At 46.2% G+C, this 17,478-nt stretch overlaps 1 protein-coding gene across 13 annotated transcripts in view; it reads left to right on the top strand.

Annotated features, from left to right (window-relative positions):
* The first annotated feature begins 351 nt into the window (after positions 1-351).
* KLC1 (kinesin light chain 1) overlaps positions 352-17,478 on the top strand; it is a 58,828-nt gene continuing 41,701 nt past the window's right edge. For 7 of the 13 annotated variants that reach the window (XM_067027671.1, XM_059058224.2, XM_067027669.1 and 4 more), the window contains exons 1-2: positions 483-601; positions 16,944-17,205. In XM_067027671.1, coding sequence (XP_066883772.1) covers positions 16,945-17,205 — 261 coding nt within the window. In that variant the 5' untranslated portion in view covers positions 483-601; position 16,944. Of the gene's footprint in view, positions 602-16,943; positions 17,206-17,478 lie in introns of all 13 variants that reach the window. The other 6 variants (XM_067027670.1, XM_059058225.2, XM_059058217.2 and 3 more) reach the window with 5 other exon arrangements.

Here is a 17,478-nt window from a genome sequence, read left to right as displayed (position 1 = left end):
TAGTGGGTCCTGGAAAGATTTAAACGAGCACATAAATACTATGTGAATAAGTATTATTCCTGATACATGAGAGCAGGAGACGGCCGCGCCCGGGAGGGAAGGGCCCGGACGCGGTGCTGAGGGGCAGCGCTAGGCCAGCGCCCTCCTCAGACCACCTTCTGGCCCTGCCCGCGCGGGGCCGCCCACGAAGGACCCCCCCGCCGCCCCCAGTGTGGCCCGCGGCAGCCAGCCTGGAACCGCGTCTGGGTCCAGGAGGGCCGCCCCGCCCACAGGCAGCGGGGCAGGGTGACGTCACGGTGGCGCGCGGCATTGTGGGGCGGGAACGCTGAGCCGGGGGAGGGACGCGGAGACGCCATTTTCGGCGGCGGGCGCAGCGGAGCAGGAGCCTGCTGGGCGGCGGCTGCGAGGAGGAGCCTCGGGGCACAGCGCGGGTGGGCGGCCGAGGATGCTGCGGGGCGGCCGCGCCGGCGCCCCTCGCTTGTGACCGCGGCGCCGCACCTGAGGCGGCAGAGGCGACAGCCCCGGCGGTCCCGCTCGGCGCACGCGCCCGCGGCCTCCCGGTGCTGACAGCGCGAGCGCGCGGCCCCGCGGGAGCAGCACGGTGAGTCGGCGGCGGGCTCAGGTCCTCCGGCCGCACCCGTGTCCCTTCCCGCCCCCGGCCCCTCCCGGCCCCTCTCCGGCCCTCAGGCCTCCAGCAGGTCCGTCCCCTTTCTCACCCGGTCCCGGCCGCCGCCCAGGACCCCGGACCCCGGCCCATCCCCGTCACGGCCCCTTCAGGTTCGGGTCCCCTCCGCCTGCCCATCTGGCTCCGGCCCCGCCCGGCCCCCTGCCCGGCCCCGAGTCGCAGGCTCGACCCCGCTGCGGGCGGGGCCGGCCGCCCTGGTAACAGCTGTGGCCCCGGGAGCCGCGCGGCGGGGGCCGGGGGGGAGGACGCGGCGCGCGGGGAGGGGGCGGCCGGCCCGGCTCGCTTTGTCCGAGTCCTTCCCCTTCCTTCCGGCCCCCTCCCTCTCCCGCGGCACCGCCCAGGGCGGCAGCGCCTGTCATGCTCGCGGGCGGTCGGCGGGTCGGAAGCGTGCGGGCTCCTTCCCGAGAGTCCGGCTGGACCCCGCCTACCCCGTGGCCCCTTTCTTCTAGCGGTCAGACCCGAAACACCTCATCTCCAGTTTTCGCCTAGGCTGGAGTTGCTCCCACTAAACTTGTAGCATTCCGGTCCTGGAATACCTGCTCGGTTGTCAAATTTGATGCACCTCTTTCCTTAAAAATTTAAAATAAAACATTAAAAAAGTGAATGCCTGGTGAACTGGATGGTTTTATAATTTCAGGTTTGTAGATCCAGGCAATTTGGTGTTAGAGATTTTGTACTGTTGCTGCTTTTTACTGTTTCGTTAAACAGCACATTCAGAGTTTACATATTAAGCGTTTGTTAAGGAGAATTTGAAAAAATGATGTACTTTAGAAGTGTGAGAGCAGAAAATTTGTGATACACCATTTAAACTGCTGTGTTAAGGGGCAGTTGGTTCTTTGAGCCTTTGCATTAGTTAAACGCAAAGGCTTTTTTTGTGGAGCATGACTAAGCCACTGATCAGAATCATTAGCTCGGAATACATTGTAATAGTTCAGTGAAGAGTTCCATTAGAAATTGGAACAACCTGCTTAAATCTCTGTTCTTAATTAGGATGATCCTCTTTTAGGACTGGCAACAAGCCTTAGTTAAGGTGGGAAATTTGATTCATTGCTCTGTTTCCTAAGCACCTGAGAGCACAGTGATATTAAGTACTAAGAATTTCAGATTGTGTGGGATTATGTGTGGTGGGGGAGGACCCTCTCTTAAGAGCCAGTTTCTCCAAGTCATCTAAGAATGCAGCCTCATGTTGCAGTGGAGCCTGGCAGCCCTGTTGTCACGGAGGACCTGGGGTGGTAACCTCACGGCAGCCTTGCAGATTCACCTAGCTTGGCAGTGTCTTCTAACAGTACTGTAGACAGTACCTAATAAAGGAAGAAAGACATGCGTGGGAATCGCCAGCAAGGAGGAGGGAGGAAAATGCCACTGGGGAGAGGCACATAGTATCCTAAATATTTCATAGTAAGTAAAAACTCAGCTGCACTTACTTAAATTATATAGTCTTTTAAAAAATTATACCTTAAGCATGTTTCATAATGTTGAAAGATAATGAGTCAATGTGTAGCTTTCCACGTAGGGCTATAAATTATTTCAAAATATAATTGTACAAAAAGAAAACTAGAAGTGGAAAAGTCAGAAGTTAAATAAAATGTAGGATTCGTATAACCTGGAAACCTAAGTGAAATATGGTAACAAACCAGAACTTTATTAACAAATGAGTGATCAGTACAAAAATACTGATCAAAAAGTACAGGGAGGTTTTAAGTGTCAGTTTCGTGGAATAGGATAAAAACGATTAGCCTATTAAGATGTGAAAGCAAGGTCTTAAATGTCCGTTGAGAACCTGCTGAATGGCAGGTGCTGTGCTGAGTAGTTGGGCATACGGGGACAGTCGCTGTCCTGGAGGAGCTCACAGTCTGGTACCACAGATTAGATAGAATGCTGTGCCGAGTGCTCTGAGGAGGTGATTCTGGCTGGGAGACTTGAAGAAAAGTGGGGTGGGACTGGGAGTGGTGGTGCTGCAGATTGGGAATGGGTGAGAATGGAAGGATGAGGTCAGGAAAGGCGATGTACAGTGTGTCTAGGGAGGACAGGGAATTCCGGAGGACGGGGCTTCTGAGTTAGGGCAGGGCAGTAGGAACAGAGGAACAGATGAATTAGAGAGGGTTTGATGGGTTTGGGTGGTCCTGACTGGGGACCTGAGTGGAGGGCGGGAGGGTGGGGCTGTAGGCAGAAGGAGACTCTAGGTAGTTTTCAAACCCAAGCCAACTGCTAAAACCTGCGTGGGGTCATGTCACTCCTCTGCTGAAGTTCTTGCCAGTGTCCTGTAAGCACCCCACCCCATCTTTTCCCCTTGTCGTCCTACTCTTGCCCTCATTCAAGTACGCCGCCCAGTCGGCGTTCCGAGTCTGCTCTTCTGGGTATCACTGTGTCCTCACTTCCCACACACTCCTTACTACTTCTCACTATCTGTACAATATTCTTTTTTTTTAAACCACATTTCGAGGATTGTGGGATTTTAGTTCCCCGACCAGGGATTGAACCCAGGCCCTCGGCAGTGAGAGCTCCGAGTCCTAACCACTGGACTGCCAGGGAATTCCCTACTTAATTATTTTCTTATATAATTTATCTGTCTCCTCCACTTACATTTAGTCTCCACAAGGGCAGAGTGGGGCTTTTTATCTGGTGTATTCAGTGTCAGTGCTTGGCACATAATGTGAAGGAATACATCTAGAGTCACTTCCTTGTCTCTAACTTGGGTGACTCACTGGCAGGTGACACCCACCACGATGGGGAAAATGGGAGGAGGAGATGGTGAGTTTGGGTTTGTGTAGGTTAAATTCACGATGCTCGTGGGGCGGCCAAGTGGATTAGTGGTCAGTTGGAGATTCAAGTCTGGAGCTCAAGACAAGATTTAGGCTGAAGATAAAGATTTGAGACCTTCTGACACTTGGTAGAGATTGCGGAGTGGCCCTAAGGGTAGCAAAGCCCTGGGACACAGGGATGAGGAGGAGGGCAGTATCAAATTGGCTAAGAGGTAAGGAAAGATTTGGACCGAAAAGTCTATTGGATTTGGTTTTGGAGGGCTATTTGTGACCTTTTAAACTTTTCCTGAGAGTATTGCTTTCCAAGACTGGAGGGCTAATTCAGAAATAACCTGCATTTTTTTCTCCCAAGGCATCCTTGTGTCATTCTGCCCTCTAGCCCGCTGGTTAACATACTCTTAGATCAAAAATGAATTATTATTATTATTATTATTTTTGCGGTACGCGGGCCTCTCACTGTTGCGGCCTCTCCCGTTGCGGAGCACAGGCTCCAGACGCGCAGGCCCAGTGGCCATGGCTCACGGGCCCAGCCGCTCCGCAGCACGTGGGATCTTCCCGGACCGGGGCACGAACCCGCGTCCCCTGCATGGGCAGGCGGACTCAACCACTGCGCCACTAGGGAAGCCCAATGTTTTTATTTTTAACTAATTTTTGGTGGCAGATGAAAGCAATCTTAATCTATGCTTTTAAATATGCTTGGTATGTCATTGATACTTAATAAAGCAGATATAAGTGAATATCACTAGAACAAACAATTTAAGCTTAGTGCATGTGTAAAGTAGAAATTATTTCCTTGGTTCTAAAATATCCCAGTTACCTCAACTCTTTTTCTTTTTTTTTTTTTAAAGGTTTTTTTTTTGTGGGTGTGTGTGGACCATTTTAAAAGCCTTTACTGAGTTTGTTAAAATATTGCTTCTGTTTTTTATGTTTTGGTTTTTTGGCCATGAGGCATGTGGGATCTTAGCTCCCTGACCAGGGATCGAACACGCACCCCCTGCATTGGAAGGCGAAGTCTTAACAACTGGACCGCCAGGGAAATACTTAAGTCACCTCAAACCTTAGATTGTTCCCTGACTTCGATGGCATAATATGGAAATGTATGCTCCAGCCTCTTTGAAGTTATTATAGTACTACTGATAAAACTGATAATAGGGAATTTAACACTGTACCAGGTAAAATTGGTACAGCAATCACCTCTATCCTGCTGTTGAGGAAATTGAGGATTAGAGACGGCAAGTTACATAAACAAGAGGTATACAGCTGGTTTAAAGACTTCTAATTCAAGGCTTTTTGCTTGTACACTTCAAGCTTTGAACCACCTTGCTATCATGGATCACAGTAATGCCAAGCTCAGTCTTTCAGTTGCCTCCACCTGGGAAGCCCTTTGCCTCATTTCTTCCATTTCAAAAGCCCAGGTGATGCAGGGTGGTCACGGTCACTCCTTGGGGTTGCTGTCTAACGTGTAGTGTTTCGGGTCACTGGGTTGGTGTTGTAGTACTTGTGTCCTTCAGAGAAGCTGGCACAGGCTCTGTGGTCAGTAAAAACTGACTGAATCTTCATTCTTATGGTGAATATGGTGGTGTGTTTTCTCAAATTCACTTATTCTGTCCGTTTAAAAATTATTTGTATTATTGACCAAATGGGGAAAATATGTTAATTTCTATTCTTTTTAGATTGTGGTTTAAAACCCCCCCCAAATTTACCATCTTAACCATTTTTAAGAGTGTAGTTTGGTAGTCTTAAATATATTTACATTGTTGTGCAGTAGATCACTAGAACTTTTTCTTCCAAAACTAAAACTCTGTATCCATTAAATAACAACTCCCTATTTCCCCCCATCCCCTTAGCCCCTGGCAACCACCATTCTACCTCCTGTTTCTATAGATTTAACTGCTTTAGATACCTCATATAACTGGAGTCATACAGTATTTGTCTTTTTGTGACTGGCTAATCTTACTTATCATCCTCAAGATTCATCCCTAATTTCTGTTTTCTTTTTTTAACATCATTAAGTTCTAAAGCTTTTTTTGTGTGACATTTATGTTAGTTTTCTATTTACCATATAACAAATTACTGCAAATTTAGTGGTTTAGAACAGTAACGTTTGTTATCTCACAGTTTCTGTGGGTGAGGGGTCCAGGCATGGCTGGGCTGGATCCTCTGCTCAGGGCTCACGTGGCTACAGTCGTGTGTTGGGCTGTTGTTCTCTTCCAGAGCTCAGGATGCTCTTGCAAGCTCTTGCGGTTGTAGCAGAATTTAGTCCTTTTGGTTGTAGGCCTGATGTCCTGGTTTTCTTGCTGGCTGGCTGTCAGCTGAGGGCTGCCTCCCGTAGCTCCTAGAGGTGGCCTGCACTCCCCTACCAGCGATACTGACTTACTTCCATAACCATAGGTTAGTTCTATCTATTCTAGAATTTCCTGCAAATGAGATTAAACAATATATGTATTTTTGCATCCATCTTCTGTAACTCAGCGTAACCATTTAAAATTCAGCATATGGGGGACTTCCCTGGTGGTGTGGTGGTTAAGAACCTGCCTGCCAATGCAGGGGGCAAGGGTTCGGTCCCTGGTCCAGGGAGATCCCACATGCCTGCGGAGCAATTAAGCCCGTGCCCCACAACTACTGAGCCTGTGCTCTAGAGCCTGTGAGCCACAGCTACTGAGCCTGCATGCCACAACTACTGAAGCCTGCATGCCGAGAGCCTGTGTTCCACAACAGAAGCCACTGCAATGAGAAGCCCACGCACCTCAACGAAGAATAGCTAGAGAAAGCCTCACCGCAACTAGAGAAAGCCTGCGAGCAGCAACAAAGACCCAATGCAGCCAAAAATAATAAATAAATAAAATAAATAAATTTAAAAAAATTAAACACATACAATAGCATGTGTCAGTGATTTATTCCTTTCTATTCCTGAGTATTGTTCTCTTGTATGGATCTACCACAGTCTAGCCATTCTCCTTTTGTTGTGCATCTGGGGTGGGGAGCACTCATTCTTGTACAGGACTGTGTGGACATACATCTTTTTTTTTTTTTTTTGGCCTCACCCCGAGGCATGCAGGATCTTATTTCCCCAACCAGGGATAGAACCTGTGCCCCTTTTCCCCCGTGCAGTGGAAGCATGGGGTCATGAACACTGGACCGCCAGGGAAATCCCACATTTTCATTTCTTTTGCATAAATACCTAGGAGTGGAATTGTTCATAGGTTAGATGTAGGATTGACTTTTAAAGACACTGCCAGTTTTCTAAAGTGGTTGTGCATTTGACACTCCCACCAGCAGTGTATGAGTGTTCCAGTTGCTCCATGTCCCCTCCTGCTTTTGGTGTTGTCTGCTTCATCTTAGCGACCTCAAGGCTGTAGCATCTTGTGACGGGTTTAGTGAGCATTTCCCTGATAACTGAGGATGAGCACTTATTCACATACTTATTGGCCTTTTGCATACCTGCTGTTGTGAAGTGTCTGTTAAAGTCTTTTGCCCATTAAAAAAATTGGGTTGTCTTTTTGTTATTGATTGTAGGAGTTATTTATGTATTTGGGTACATGTCTTTTGCCATATGTTGGGAATATTTTTTCCCCAATCTGAGGCTTAACTGTTTTTTGGCTGTGCCTTTTAATTATTAGTAGTTTTAAATTTTGATGAAGTCCACTTTATCAGTTTTTTTCTTTTATGGCTCCTGCTTTCTGTTTTCTCTGTTTTTATTTCTGTTTTTTTAATATTTATTTATTTATTTGGCTGTGCCGGGTCTTAGTTGTGGCACACCAGGTCTTCATTGTGGTGTGAGGGATCTTTAGTTGTGGCATGTGGAATCTAGTTCCCTGGCCAAGGATTGAACCTGGGCCCACTGCATTGGGAGCGCAGAGTCTTAGCCACTGGACCACCAGGGAAGTCCCCCTCTCTGTTTTTAAATTATTAAAAATGTGTGCTCATTAAGGAAAACTCATGATACAGAAAGATGTAAAGGTGTGAGTTGCCTCTTTCTCTTTTCCCATTTCCTTTCTTCTGAGAACTCATTTAAAATTTTTTAAAAAATTTCCTTTCTTTAGGAAAGAAAATTATTTCATGTATGTTATTGATTAGTGTTTAAATACGTGAACTTAGTCTTATGGTATTATGTTAATCTGCTGACATTTTTCATTTTGAAATAAAAATGTTTTTTTTTAAACCACAGAATGAATACTCTATATTCTTTTGCCCCAGTCACCCGTAACACCCTCTTATGTATTCTCTTAGTCACGTCTGATGAAGCTCTTTTTCCTTTTCACTTGCTCAACCAAGGACTTGTAATAGAGACATCTGCATCATTTGGACTCACTCATCCTTATTTCAGGAAAATGCATGTTCTCCCATATTTTCATGTAGTACCCTTCCCTGTAACTTCTCGTACTTAGAATTTGTATGCGGAGAGATGGACCTGTGGTCCCACAGCAGATTAAAAGACCTCAGTCTGGCCCTGGCCTGGAGCACTGCTCGGGGAGAGGTAGGCACTTCACCAGCTGGTAGGAGACCTGGCTTTCTTGTAAAGTTCTTTCCACAGGTGGTGTGGTTAGGTTATCATAGAGTTAGAGGATCTCTGTACGCAGAGGTGGCCCAGTGCAAAACAGAACCACAGTCAGCCTCAACTTCCTGAGCAGGGCTGTGGGGAAAAGTACCCGGAGTTCTGACTGCCTTTATTTATAATTCTGCAAGGGCATCTATGGTAGACTCACCCAAGAGGCAAATAAAAGCTTTTGTTTTATCCAGTGGTTTATAGTTTTAGGATGGAAACAAATTCAGAATAGATACTGTAATTATGGAGTCTTTAATTTTAAAACATTTCACTTTATAGATTTTTCTGATTTTTAGGCCAGCAGGATTTGTTCATTCAAGTTCATTCTTGTGACCCAAGTTTAGAAGAGGAGATAAAAGGATTAGATAAAGTTAGATTAGATCAGAGGAGATACCATGGTTCTAGCAGAAAATGATGCAGTCAGTAGTTTCCATTGGCAGGCTCTGGAGTTGTATCTCTCAGTTGTCTCTGTCAGTTCATAGCCCAGAGATGAAATTTCTGATCAGGAGGTACCTGATCGAGCATATCCTCCCTCGAGTAGATTATAGTGATTCTCAGTGGGTAAGGGCAGGCCATGTAGAGCTGGATAAAATATATTAATTATTATAATATGGTATTATATTTAGAAAACAAACTTGTAATACAAACCACGAAGGGGTGTGACATTTGCATTTTTATCCAAAATGTCATGGTTTGAACAAGATTGAGACCCTGCAGGAGACCTTTTTGGGTTTTGCTCAAATATGAACCTTAACTTTGTTATATAAACTGGGGGAGTGACACACCTCCCTGCTTACCCTCTCCTGCCCCTACCAAAACAAAAATGAACCATCCCCTGGAAATTCTCGAATTGTATTTCCCTTTGACTCTACATTGTATAATTTTTGTTCTGAAATTTCAGAACTATGTATATTTTTACTTCTAATATTACCATTGATTACCTTTTTAGTTGCAATAGGTAACGTATTGTGTACTTAGACATTTTTAAATACCTTGAGAAGGGCTTGAGATTTTTGTTTGATCAAAAGGGGAGCATAGGATAAAAAGATTGAGAAATGAAGCTTTCTGTGACTCCTTGACAAAGCTAAAATAGATTAGATCCTAAAGTGGGGTTTTGTGTTTTTCTTTGATCTGTATCATTTAATTTTAAAAAATTCTGGTTGTATTTTACAGAGATATGATTCATGTATGAAAAAATTCACAGGGTTTTGCAACCATCTGATTCCAGAACATTTTCATCACCCCAGAAAGAAATCCTGTACCATTAGCTGTTACCCCCCATACTCCTATCCCTTTGGCAACTATTAATCTGCCTTCTGTCTCCATGGACACTGCATATAAATGGAATTATGTAGCACGTGGCCTTTTGTGTCTGGTTTCCTTCAGTTAGCACACGGTTAGCTGTGTTGTAGCATGTATCAGTATCTCATTCCTTTCTATTGCCAAATAATATTCCACTGTCTGGATATACCCCATTTTGTTTATCCATTCATTAGTTGATAGACATTTGGGTTATTCCCACATTTTTAGTATTATGATTAATGCCAAAATATTTGTGTACAAGTTTTACATTTGTCCAGCATTTTATTTTTTGCACCATTCATATGTAAGTTTTTACATAAACATGTTTTCAGTTTTCTTGGGTATATACCCAGGAGTGGAATTGATGTCTCATTCATTTACTTTTTTAAGTTTTGACACTTGTGTCATTTTACCCACAACACACTGTAATCTTGGGTTCCAGGATACAGAATGTCTTAATCCATTCAGGCTGCTATAACAAAATACCATAAACTGGGTGGCTTATAAACAATAGAAACTTATTTCTCATAGTTCTGAAGGCTGGGAAGTCTAAGGTCATGGTGACAGGAGATTCAGTGTCTGGTGAGAGCCTGCTTTTGTTTCATAGATGTTGTCTCCCTGTGTCCTCACTGGGGGAAGGGGTGAGGGAGGTCTCTGGGGTCTTTTTTATAAGAGCACTGATGACATGCGTGAGGGCTCCACCCTCATGGCCTTCCCAGAAGCCCTACCTCCAGATACCATCACCTTAGGGGCTAGGTTTCAGCATATGAATTTGAGGGGATACGGACATTCAGATCATAGCACTGAATATTTCCCTGAATACAGCTTGGGTTGTTTTCTACAGACTCATTAGAGACCCTCTACCTGCTTCTCCTCACCCCTGCCCTCTACATCGGGGCCTTCCCCGTGCCTGGCGCTCCTCAGGGCTTGGGTGGAGAGGTGGGTCTGGCCGGCCGCCAGAGTTTCCCACGGGGTCAGCTCCGATAGCTCTTGGAAAAGCACCTCAAATGTGATTTTCTGCGACCAGTCTTTGCTAGGTAGGGACCTCCGTGTCCTTCCCTCCGTCTTGTTTTCCTGTGCCACTCTGCTGTGTTTATAGGAACTTCATTTTGCACTCAAGAACTGTCAGAATAACTCACATTTCTTTCTTGGCTGTTACTCTGCATACAGATCTGCTACTTTTTCCCCCCACGTTTCTTTTTTTAATTTATTTTTTTAATTGTTGGCTGCGTTGGGTCTTCATTGCTACGAACGGGCTTTCCCTAGCTGTGGCGAGCGGGGGTTACTCTTCGTTTTGGTGTGCGGGCTTCTCGTTGCAGTGGCTTCTCTTGTTGTGGAGCACAGGCTCTAGGCTTGTGGGCTCAGTAGTTGCGTCACGCAGGCCCTAGAGCGTGCGGGCTTCAGTAGCTGCAGTTCGTGGGCTCAGTAGTTGTGGTGTGCAAGCTTAGTAGTTGTGGTGCACGGGCTTAGTTGCTCCACGGCATGTGGGATCCTCCTGGACCAGGGCTCGAACCTGTGTCCCCTGCACTGGCAGGCAGACTCTCAACCACTGCGCCACCAGGGAAGCCCGGTTTATGGGTTTCGGGAGGGAGACCCCTGAGCCCAGTTTTGTACTAATGGCTGATTCTAGGGGCTGGGCTAGGGAGAATATAAGATGTGCCTGGAATATCTTGTAGTGCCAGAAAATGCTCGAAAAATAAAAGGATGGGCATGTCAGTGGGGCACAAAAGGAACGGAAAGAGCTCCCATGGCCAGAGCTGGGACAGTTGGAGCAACAGAATAATGAGTGTGTCTGTTTGCTGTCCGCCTGCCAGGGCTGTGCTGGCTGATGCCGTCAGCGGAGCCGCCTGGAGGCGCACTCAGCAGCAGGGCTGGAGGGAGGCTGAGGGCTGACAAACTGGGATGGCTGACATTAGAAATCAGCGTGACCTCTGCCTTAAGCCTCTCAGCTCTCTACTGTGATGGGCTGCAAAATAGTGTTTCCTCAGAAAGGTGGTTTCTAGATCAAACTTCAGTAGGAGGTTTTTTTTTTTGGTGGCGTCCTGGGGCTTGTGGGATCTGAGTTCCCCGACCAGGGATTGAACCCGGACCACGAGAGTGAAAGCCCAGAATCCTATCCACTAGGTCACCAGGGAAGTCCCTAGCAGTTTCTTATTTTTAAACATGTCTTTTTTTAAAAAGTAAACTTATTTATATTTATTTATTTATTTTTTGGCTTCTTTGGGTCTTCGTTGCTGTGTGTGGGCTTTCTCTAGTTGCGGTGGCTTCTCATTGTGGAGCACAGGCTCTAGGCGCGTGGGCTTCAGTAGTTGTGGCACACAGACTCAGTAGTTGTGGCTCGCGGGCTCTAGAGCTCAGGCAGGCTCAGTAGTTGTGGCGCATGGGCTTAGTTGCTCCACAGCATGTAGGATCTTCCCGGACCAGGGCTTGAACCCATGTCCCCTGCACTGGCAGGCAGATTCCCAACCACTGTGCCACCAGGGAAGCCCTCTTATTTTAAATAAACTCTTATTAGTCTTTTCTTTTAGTTCTCTGCCATTTTATTCATTGAATGCTCTTTACCTTCACCTGTATGCATATAGACCTTTGCCTAAATTTTATTCTAGTTTTTAATGGGTTTTTTAACCTTTAATTCTTTATGCAATATGGAATTTATTTTAGTGTATAGTGAGGGTAGGAATGCATCTCCCCCTCCGACCCCCCAAATAGCCAGTTGTCTTAGCGCTGTTTTTTATATAACCCACCTTTGGTTATAATGGCTTAGCTTAGAAATAAGAGAGCTCTGGAGCATAGTATAAATGTGTGTGCCATTGTGTGCTTCCCTCTGAAGCAGCAACGGGCACAGTTGAATCCATGTGATGGTGACTTGGATGGGAGATGAAGAAACTGTCACGACTGAGGCGTGCCAGAGGAGTAGTGTGAGGTGTGAGCCGGGGAGATGGAAGATTTGGAGAGTCCTGTGCCTGTCTCACAATATTTGAAGCGTTGTCTTGTGGATGAGATAGTAAATGTATTTTGTGTTTATTTTAGAGGGAAGAAGTTGGCTCAGTGGGTAGAAGTTACAAGGAGAGAGATATCAACTCAGCAAAAGGAATAACTTTCTAACTAAATACTAGAACAATGTAACAAGGAACTGACTATCTTGCAGATTAGTGTTATAGGGAGTGTGTCTGCAGACCTTGAGCAGTCATTCATTAGGGAAGTTCCTGATTCCTTATCTCCCGGGTGGGAGATTGCATTGATTACTGAGTGGTTTCTACATGTCTGTGAGCCACTGTGCTTAGTGCCCGGTCTATCTACACTCAGCCATGTTCGTAAAAGCCTGGTGAGGGAGCTCTGCTAACCACTGAGACCCCAGGAGGTGTGGGGATTTCGCCCACGCTGCGGTGATGGCTGGTGGCGGAGCCAGCCTCTGTCCTGTCCACAGCACCTGTCATCTCGTTTCTCAGGAGAGCTAAGTGCCCCCCAAAAGCATTTGGATTCTCATTTTCTTTTAAGAGTACGTTTTTAAAAAAACTGCCTTAAGCGACTGTTTTTGGTGTGTGTGTTTTTTTTTTTTTTTTTTTTGTGTGTGTGTGTGTATACGCATGCATCCAGATATAACATTTGTACTCATTACTCTTTTGTATGGTTAAAGCCATTACAAGAGTGTGTGAGCATGCAGTGCCCTGGGGCCAGTTTTGTTACATATTCTTTAAGGAATTAAAATTGGATTTCTCTAAATGTATTTACTTAATTGAGGCATTTCCTCAATTAAAGTGGTAAGTCTTTCTCATTTTGTTTTCTTTTTTACCTACCTAAGTCCTGCCTTTTGTGGTTTTCCTACTTTTGTATAAACACTGTCCCCCTTTCTCTTTTACATCAGCAAAAGTGCCCTCTCTTCCCTTTTCAGCCACTGCTGTAACCTGTAGAGGTGTGACACTGACCATCTTTTTTTTTTTTTTTTTTTTTTGCGGTACGCAGGCCTCTCACTTGTTGTGGCCTCTCCCATTGCGGAGCACAGGCTCCGGACGCGCAGGCTCAGCGCCATGGCTCACGGGCCCAGCCTCTCCGCAGCATGTGGGATCTTCCCGGACCGGGGCTTGAACCCGCGTCCCCTGCATCGGCAGGCAGATTCTCAACCACTGCGCCACCAGGGAAGCCCCTGACCATCTTTATAGCTGGACAGAATTTAACCTGCAGAGCTATGACTTCCTGTCCATTCATGCCCCAAGAGCCTTGGTTTTCCGGAGGTGATTTGAGCAGTGAAGTTGCTGCCATTTATTACTAGGTCTGCAGACTCTCCTCTGCATCCCTTTGGGTTTAACATTGCTGGGAAAGACTGAGAAGTTGCTGGTGAGGCGTTTGGCTTTCTGAGCAGAGGCATCGAACCTTGGGCCAGCAGAGGGCTGGGAAGTAAGTGCCGTGGGTCTTGATGGATGGCTCCGTGGCGTGCTCCCTGATGCCCTCCTCACTCTCCTGGCTGCTGCCGTGGCCCGCTCACCCTGGCTCTTGCCTTCAGAACGCAGGTGTGCTGTGGCCTCACTCCTATGCGTCTCTAGTCTTATCACCTTGAGCGTGCCTGGCTCACAGCGACCTGCAGCTGCTCACAGGCAGCAGGGACACGCACGTCTCTGCCTCGCCCGTTGCCAGCAGTGCCCCGCACTTCGTCTAGAGATGTGCTCATTTGCTAAGAACAGCTCTCCTGGGAGTGGCGGTCGGGGGTCGTTTCTTTCGAGTAGCTGGCCTCCCTTCTGCAGTGGGGGTGCAGCCTCCTCACCCCCCATGCTCCCCCCGCCCCCCTTAAGTCCTGTCACCTGTAAAGTGTCTTGAGCCCTGGGTGGATGTGTTCATTTACTTGTCTTCTCCTTCCTGCATGTCCCTGAGGGTGAGGCCCTTGTCACCCTGTGTAAGCCAGGGCCTCGCTCAGAGTATGTTGTAGTAAAACACTTTTATGGTCTAGGTTGGGGAAGAAGAGAATAAATGTTGCATCGTTAGGAAATAATATATAAATGTGTCGCTGCCAAAAGTGGAGAAGGAGTTCTTCATTTTGGCTTCTTTTTCTTTCTCTAGGGACACTAGTTCTGGGAAGTGAACCTTAGGCAGTGCTCAGACCCACACCTTAACCTATAGTGGTACTGAGTCCTGTTCACTGGAAGCCGCTTCTAAAATGTTTCCTTCCTTCCTTCAGCAAACATATATTTAGCGTTTACTGTGTGACAGGCTGGGAATATAGTACTGAACAAGACAAATGAGGTCCCTGCTCTCCTGGCGTTTGCAGTGCAGTTGGAGAGCTATGAGATAAATAAGTATGTAACAAATCTAATAATACTACACTGTCAGGTAGAGGAGTCGCCTCTGTTCTTTTGTTGTTTTCTGGGCCCTTTGTGTTATGGAGGTGGATTTCTGAATAGTCCTACAGACAGCTTCTAAATTTCCAAAGTTTAGTCTGTGTTATGCAAAAAAATAAGTTTTCCAGTATGAAACTGGGGGTACAAGGACAGATGTGACCCTGTTATCAGCTACTTGCAGCCTTCACTCCCAAATCCTGGAATGTGTGGTCTGTATTCACTGCCTCAACACTGCTTCCCCAGAGTTCCCTGGTGTTCTAGTGGTTAGGATTCGGCGCTTTCACTGCCGTGGCCCAGGTTCAACCCCTGGTCGGAGAACTAAGATCCCACAAGCCGCGTAGTGTGGCCCCCCAAAAAAAAACAAAACGAAAAAACCAACCACTGCTTCCCTTCCCCCAGCATCTTAGCAGTCCGTCCATTCACCAGATGGTCTGTGAGGGCCAGGAACTGTCCTGCGTAGTGTGCACTCACTGTGGGTGTCAGGGAAAGTCTTGCCTTTTAAATAGAACTCGTTTAAGGGAATATAAGATAATATGTGAAAACAAAGATTTTGGGTAGTTGTTAAGTGTTCTGAAGGAAATCACTCTCAGGTGATTTAATATAACTTCCGTCCCTATCACTCTCCTGAACAGGCTTTCCTAAAGATCACTGTTTGTGGCCTTAAAAAAAAAATTATGGGATTTAAAAACAGACATGAAACTAGAGAGGATAGTAAAAAGAACCATTGCTTCGTATTAACTATCATCACCATTTTGCTGACATTGTTTTATGTGCCCCTTTCCCCTTTCCTTTACCTTCTCACTGTAGTATTTTTTTTTTTTTTTTTGCGGTATGCGGTCCTCTCACTGTTGTGGCCTCTCCCATTGCGGAGCACAGGCTCCGGACGCGCAGGCCTAGTGGCCATGGCTCACGGGCTTAGTTGCTCCGCGGCATGTGGGATCTTCCCGGACCAGGGCACGAACCCGCGTCCCCTGCATCGGCAGGCGGATTCTCAACCGCTGCGCCACCAGGGAAGCCCTCTCACTGTAGTATTTTAAAACCAGTCCCAGACACCTTATGATTTCATGCTGGTGGCCTCTTGGCTAGTCTGACCCAGTAGGCATGCTCAGCCCTCACTCTCCTGGAGTCTTTTTTTTAAAATATGTTTTTACAAATTACTTAATCTATGGCTGCCTTGGGTCTTCGTTGCTGTGCGCGGGCTTTCTCTAGTTGCAGCGGGTGGGGGCTGCTCTTTGTTGTGGTGCAGGGGCTTCTCATTGCAGTGGCTGTGGAGCATGGGCTCTAGGTGCGTGGGCTTCAGTAGTTGTGGTGCACGGACTCAGTAGTTGAGGCACACGGGCTTAGTTGCTCCGCAGCATGTGGGATCTTCCCGGACTAGGGCTCAAACCTGTGTCCCCTGTATTGGCAGGCGGATCCTTAACCACTGCGCCACCAGGGAAGCCCACTCCTGGAGTCTTTACAGCACTGGTCATCGTGCTGTGTCACTCTTGTGTCACCAGGCTTCAGTCAGGTGTGGTTCTCTTGCTGCTCTTATTGTTCCCATGCTGCTTTGCTGGTTTCTCTTTTTCCAGCTGTGACCCCTTCTCAAGGCTTTGTCTGGTAAATATGTGACTGAGAATTTACTGTGCCTTCTGCATTTCATTAAGGAAAAAAAAGCTTGTGAACATTAAGAGAAGATTTTGTTCACGGAGGCTATGTGTTTTATTTATTTTAAAATTTTATTTATTTTATTTATTTCATTTTTGGCTGCATTGGGTCTTTGTTGCTGCATGCGGGCTTTTCTCTATTTGTGGCAAGTGGGGTCTACTCTTTGTTGCGGTGTGCAGGCTTCTCATTGCGGTGGCTTCTCTTGTTGCGGAGCACGGGCTCTAGGCGCGCAGGCTTCAGTAGCTGTGGCACGTGGGTTAAGTTGTTTGGCGGCCTGTGGGATCTTCCCGGACCAGGGCTCGAACCTGTGTCCCCTGAATTAGCAGGCGGATTCCTAACCACTGTGCCACCAGGGAAGCCCTGCTGTGTGTTTTAGAAATGCCATTTGGATGTTTTGCTGCTTTTCATCTTTGGCATTAATTTCAGTTACTGTCATTTCTTCCGTAAAAAAAAAAAAAATCAGACATAAGCCAGAAAAGTAATTAATTTGGTCTGCAAAGGAAAAACAGAAACAGTACAGAATGTAGTATTTCCAGGTAATAAATCATAATACACATATTATTTACCTATAAAAATGTTAATTCAAAAGTCTTCACACATATATTTCGTTAAAGGTGTAACATAAATTAAGCCTCTAATGAGATGTCTATCTTTTTTTTTTTCCATCCTAGAATGTATGACAACATGTCCACAATGGTGTACATAAAGGAAGACAAGTTGGAGAAGCTTACGCAGGATGAAATTATTTCTAAGACAAAGCAAGTAATTCAGGGCCTGGAGGCTCTGAAGAATGAGCACAATTCCATTTTACAAAGTTTACTGGAGACACTGAAGTGTTTGAAGAAAGATGACGAAAGTAATCTGGTGGAAGAGAAATCAAACATGATCCGAAAGTCACTGGAAATGTTGGAGCTTGGCCTGAGTGAGGCACAGGTATAAGTCTCAGATATGAACATGAAGTTGACAGTCCGGAAAAGTGGAGACTTTGTTTGACATATGAGGTTTAACTAAACTCGAGGGCAGATACTTACAGAATAATAGAAATCAGCTTATGTGTGGGTTATGTATGTTACACAAATGATTTGGGTATGTCTAAATTTTAAAAAGTAGAGCAAAAGTAGAGGTAGCTCTGTGTCAGGATTTGATTTGGCTGCATATATCAGAGAACAGAAACAGTGGCTTAAATATCATAGTCATATGTAGAAG

This window comes from Kogia breviceps, chromosome 3 (assembly GCF_026419965.1).
Source record: "Kogia breviceps isolate mKogBre1 chromosome 3, mKogBre1 haplotype 1, whole genome shotgun sequence".
NCBI classification, from domain to species: domain Eukaryota; kingdom Metazoa; phylum Chordata; class Mammalia; order Artiodactyla; family Physeteridae; genus Kogia; species Kogia breviceps.
The sequence above is the reverse complement of the archived record's forward strand: the minus strand, read 5'-3'. Positions and strand labels throughout refer to the sequence as shown.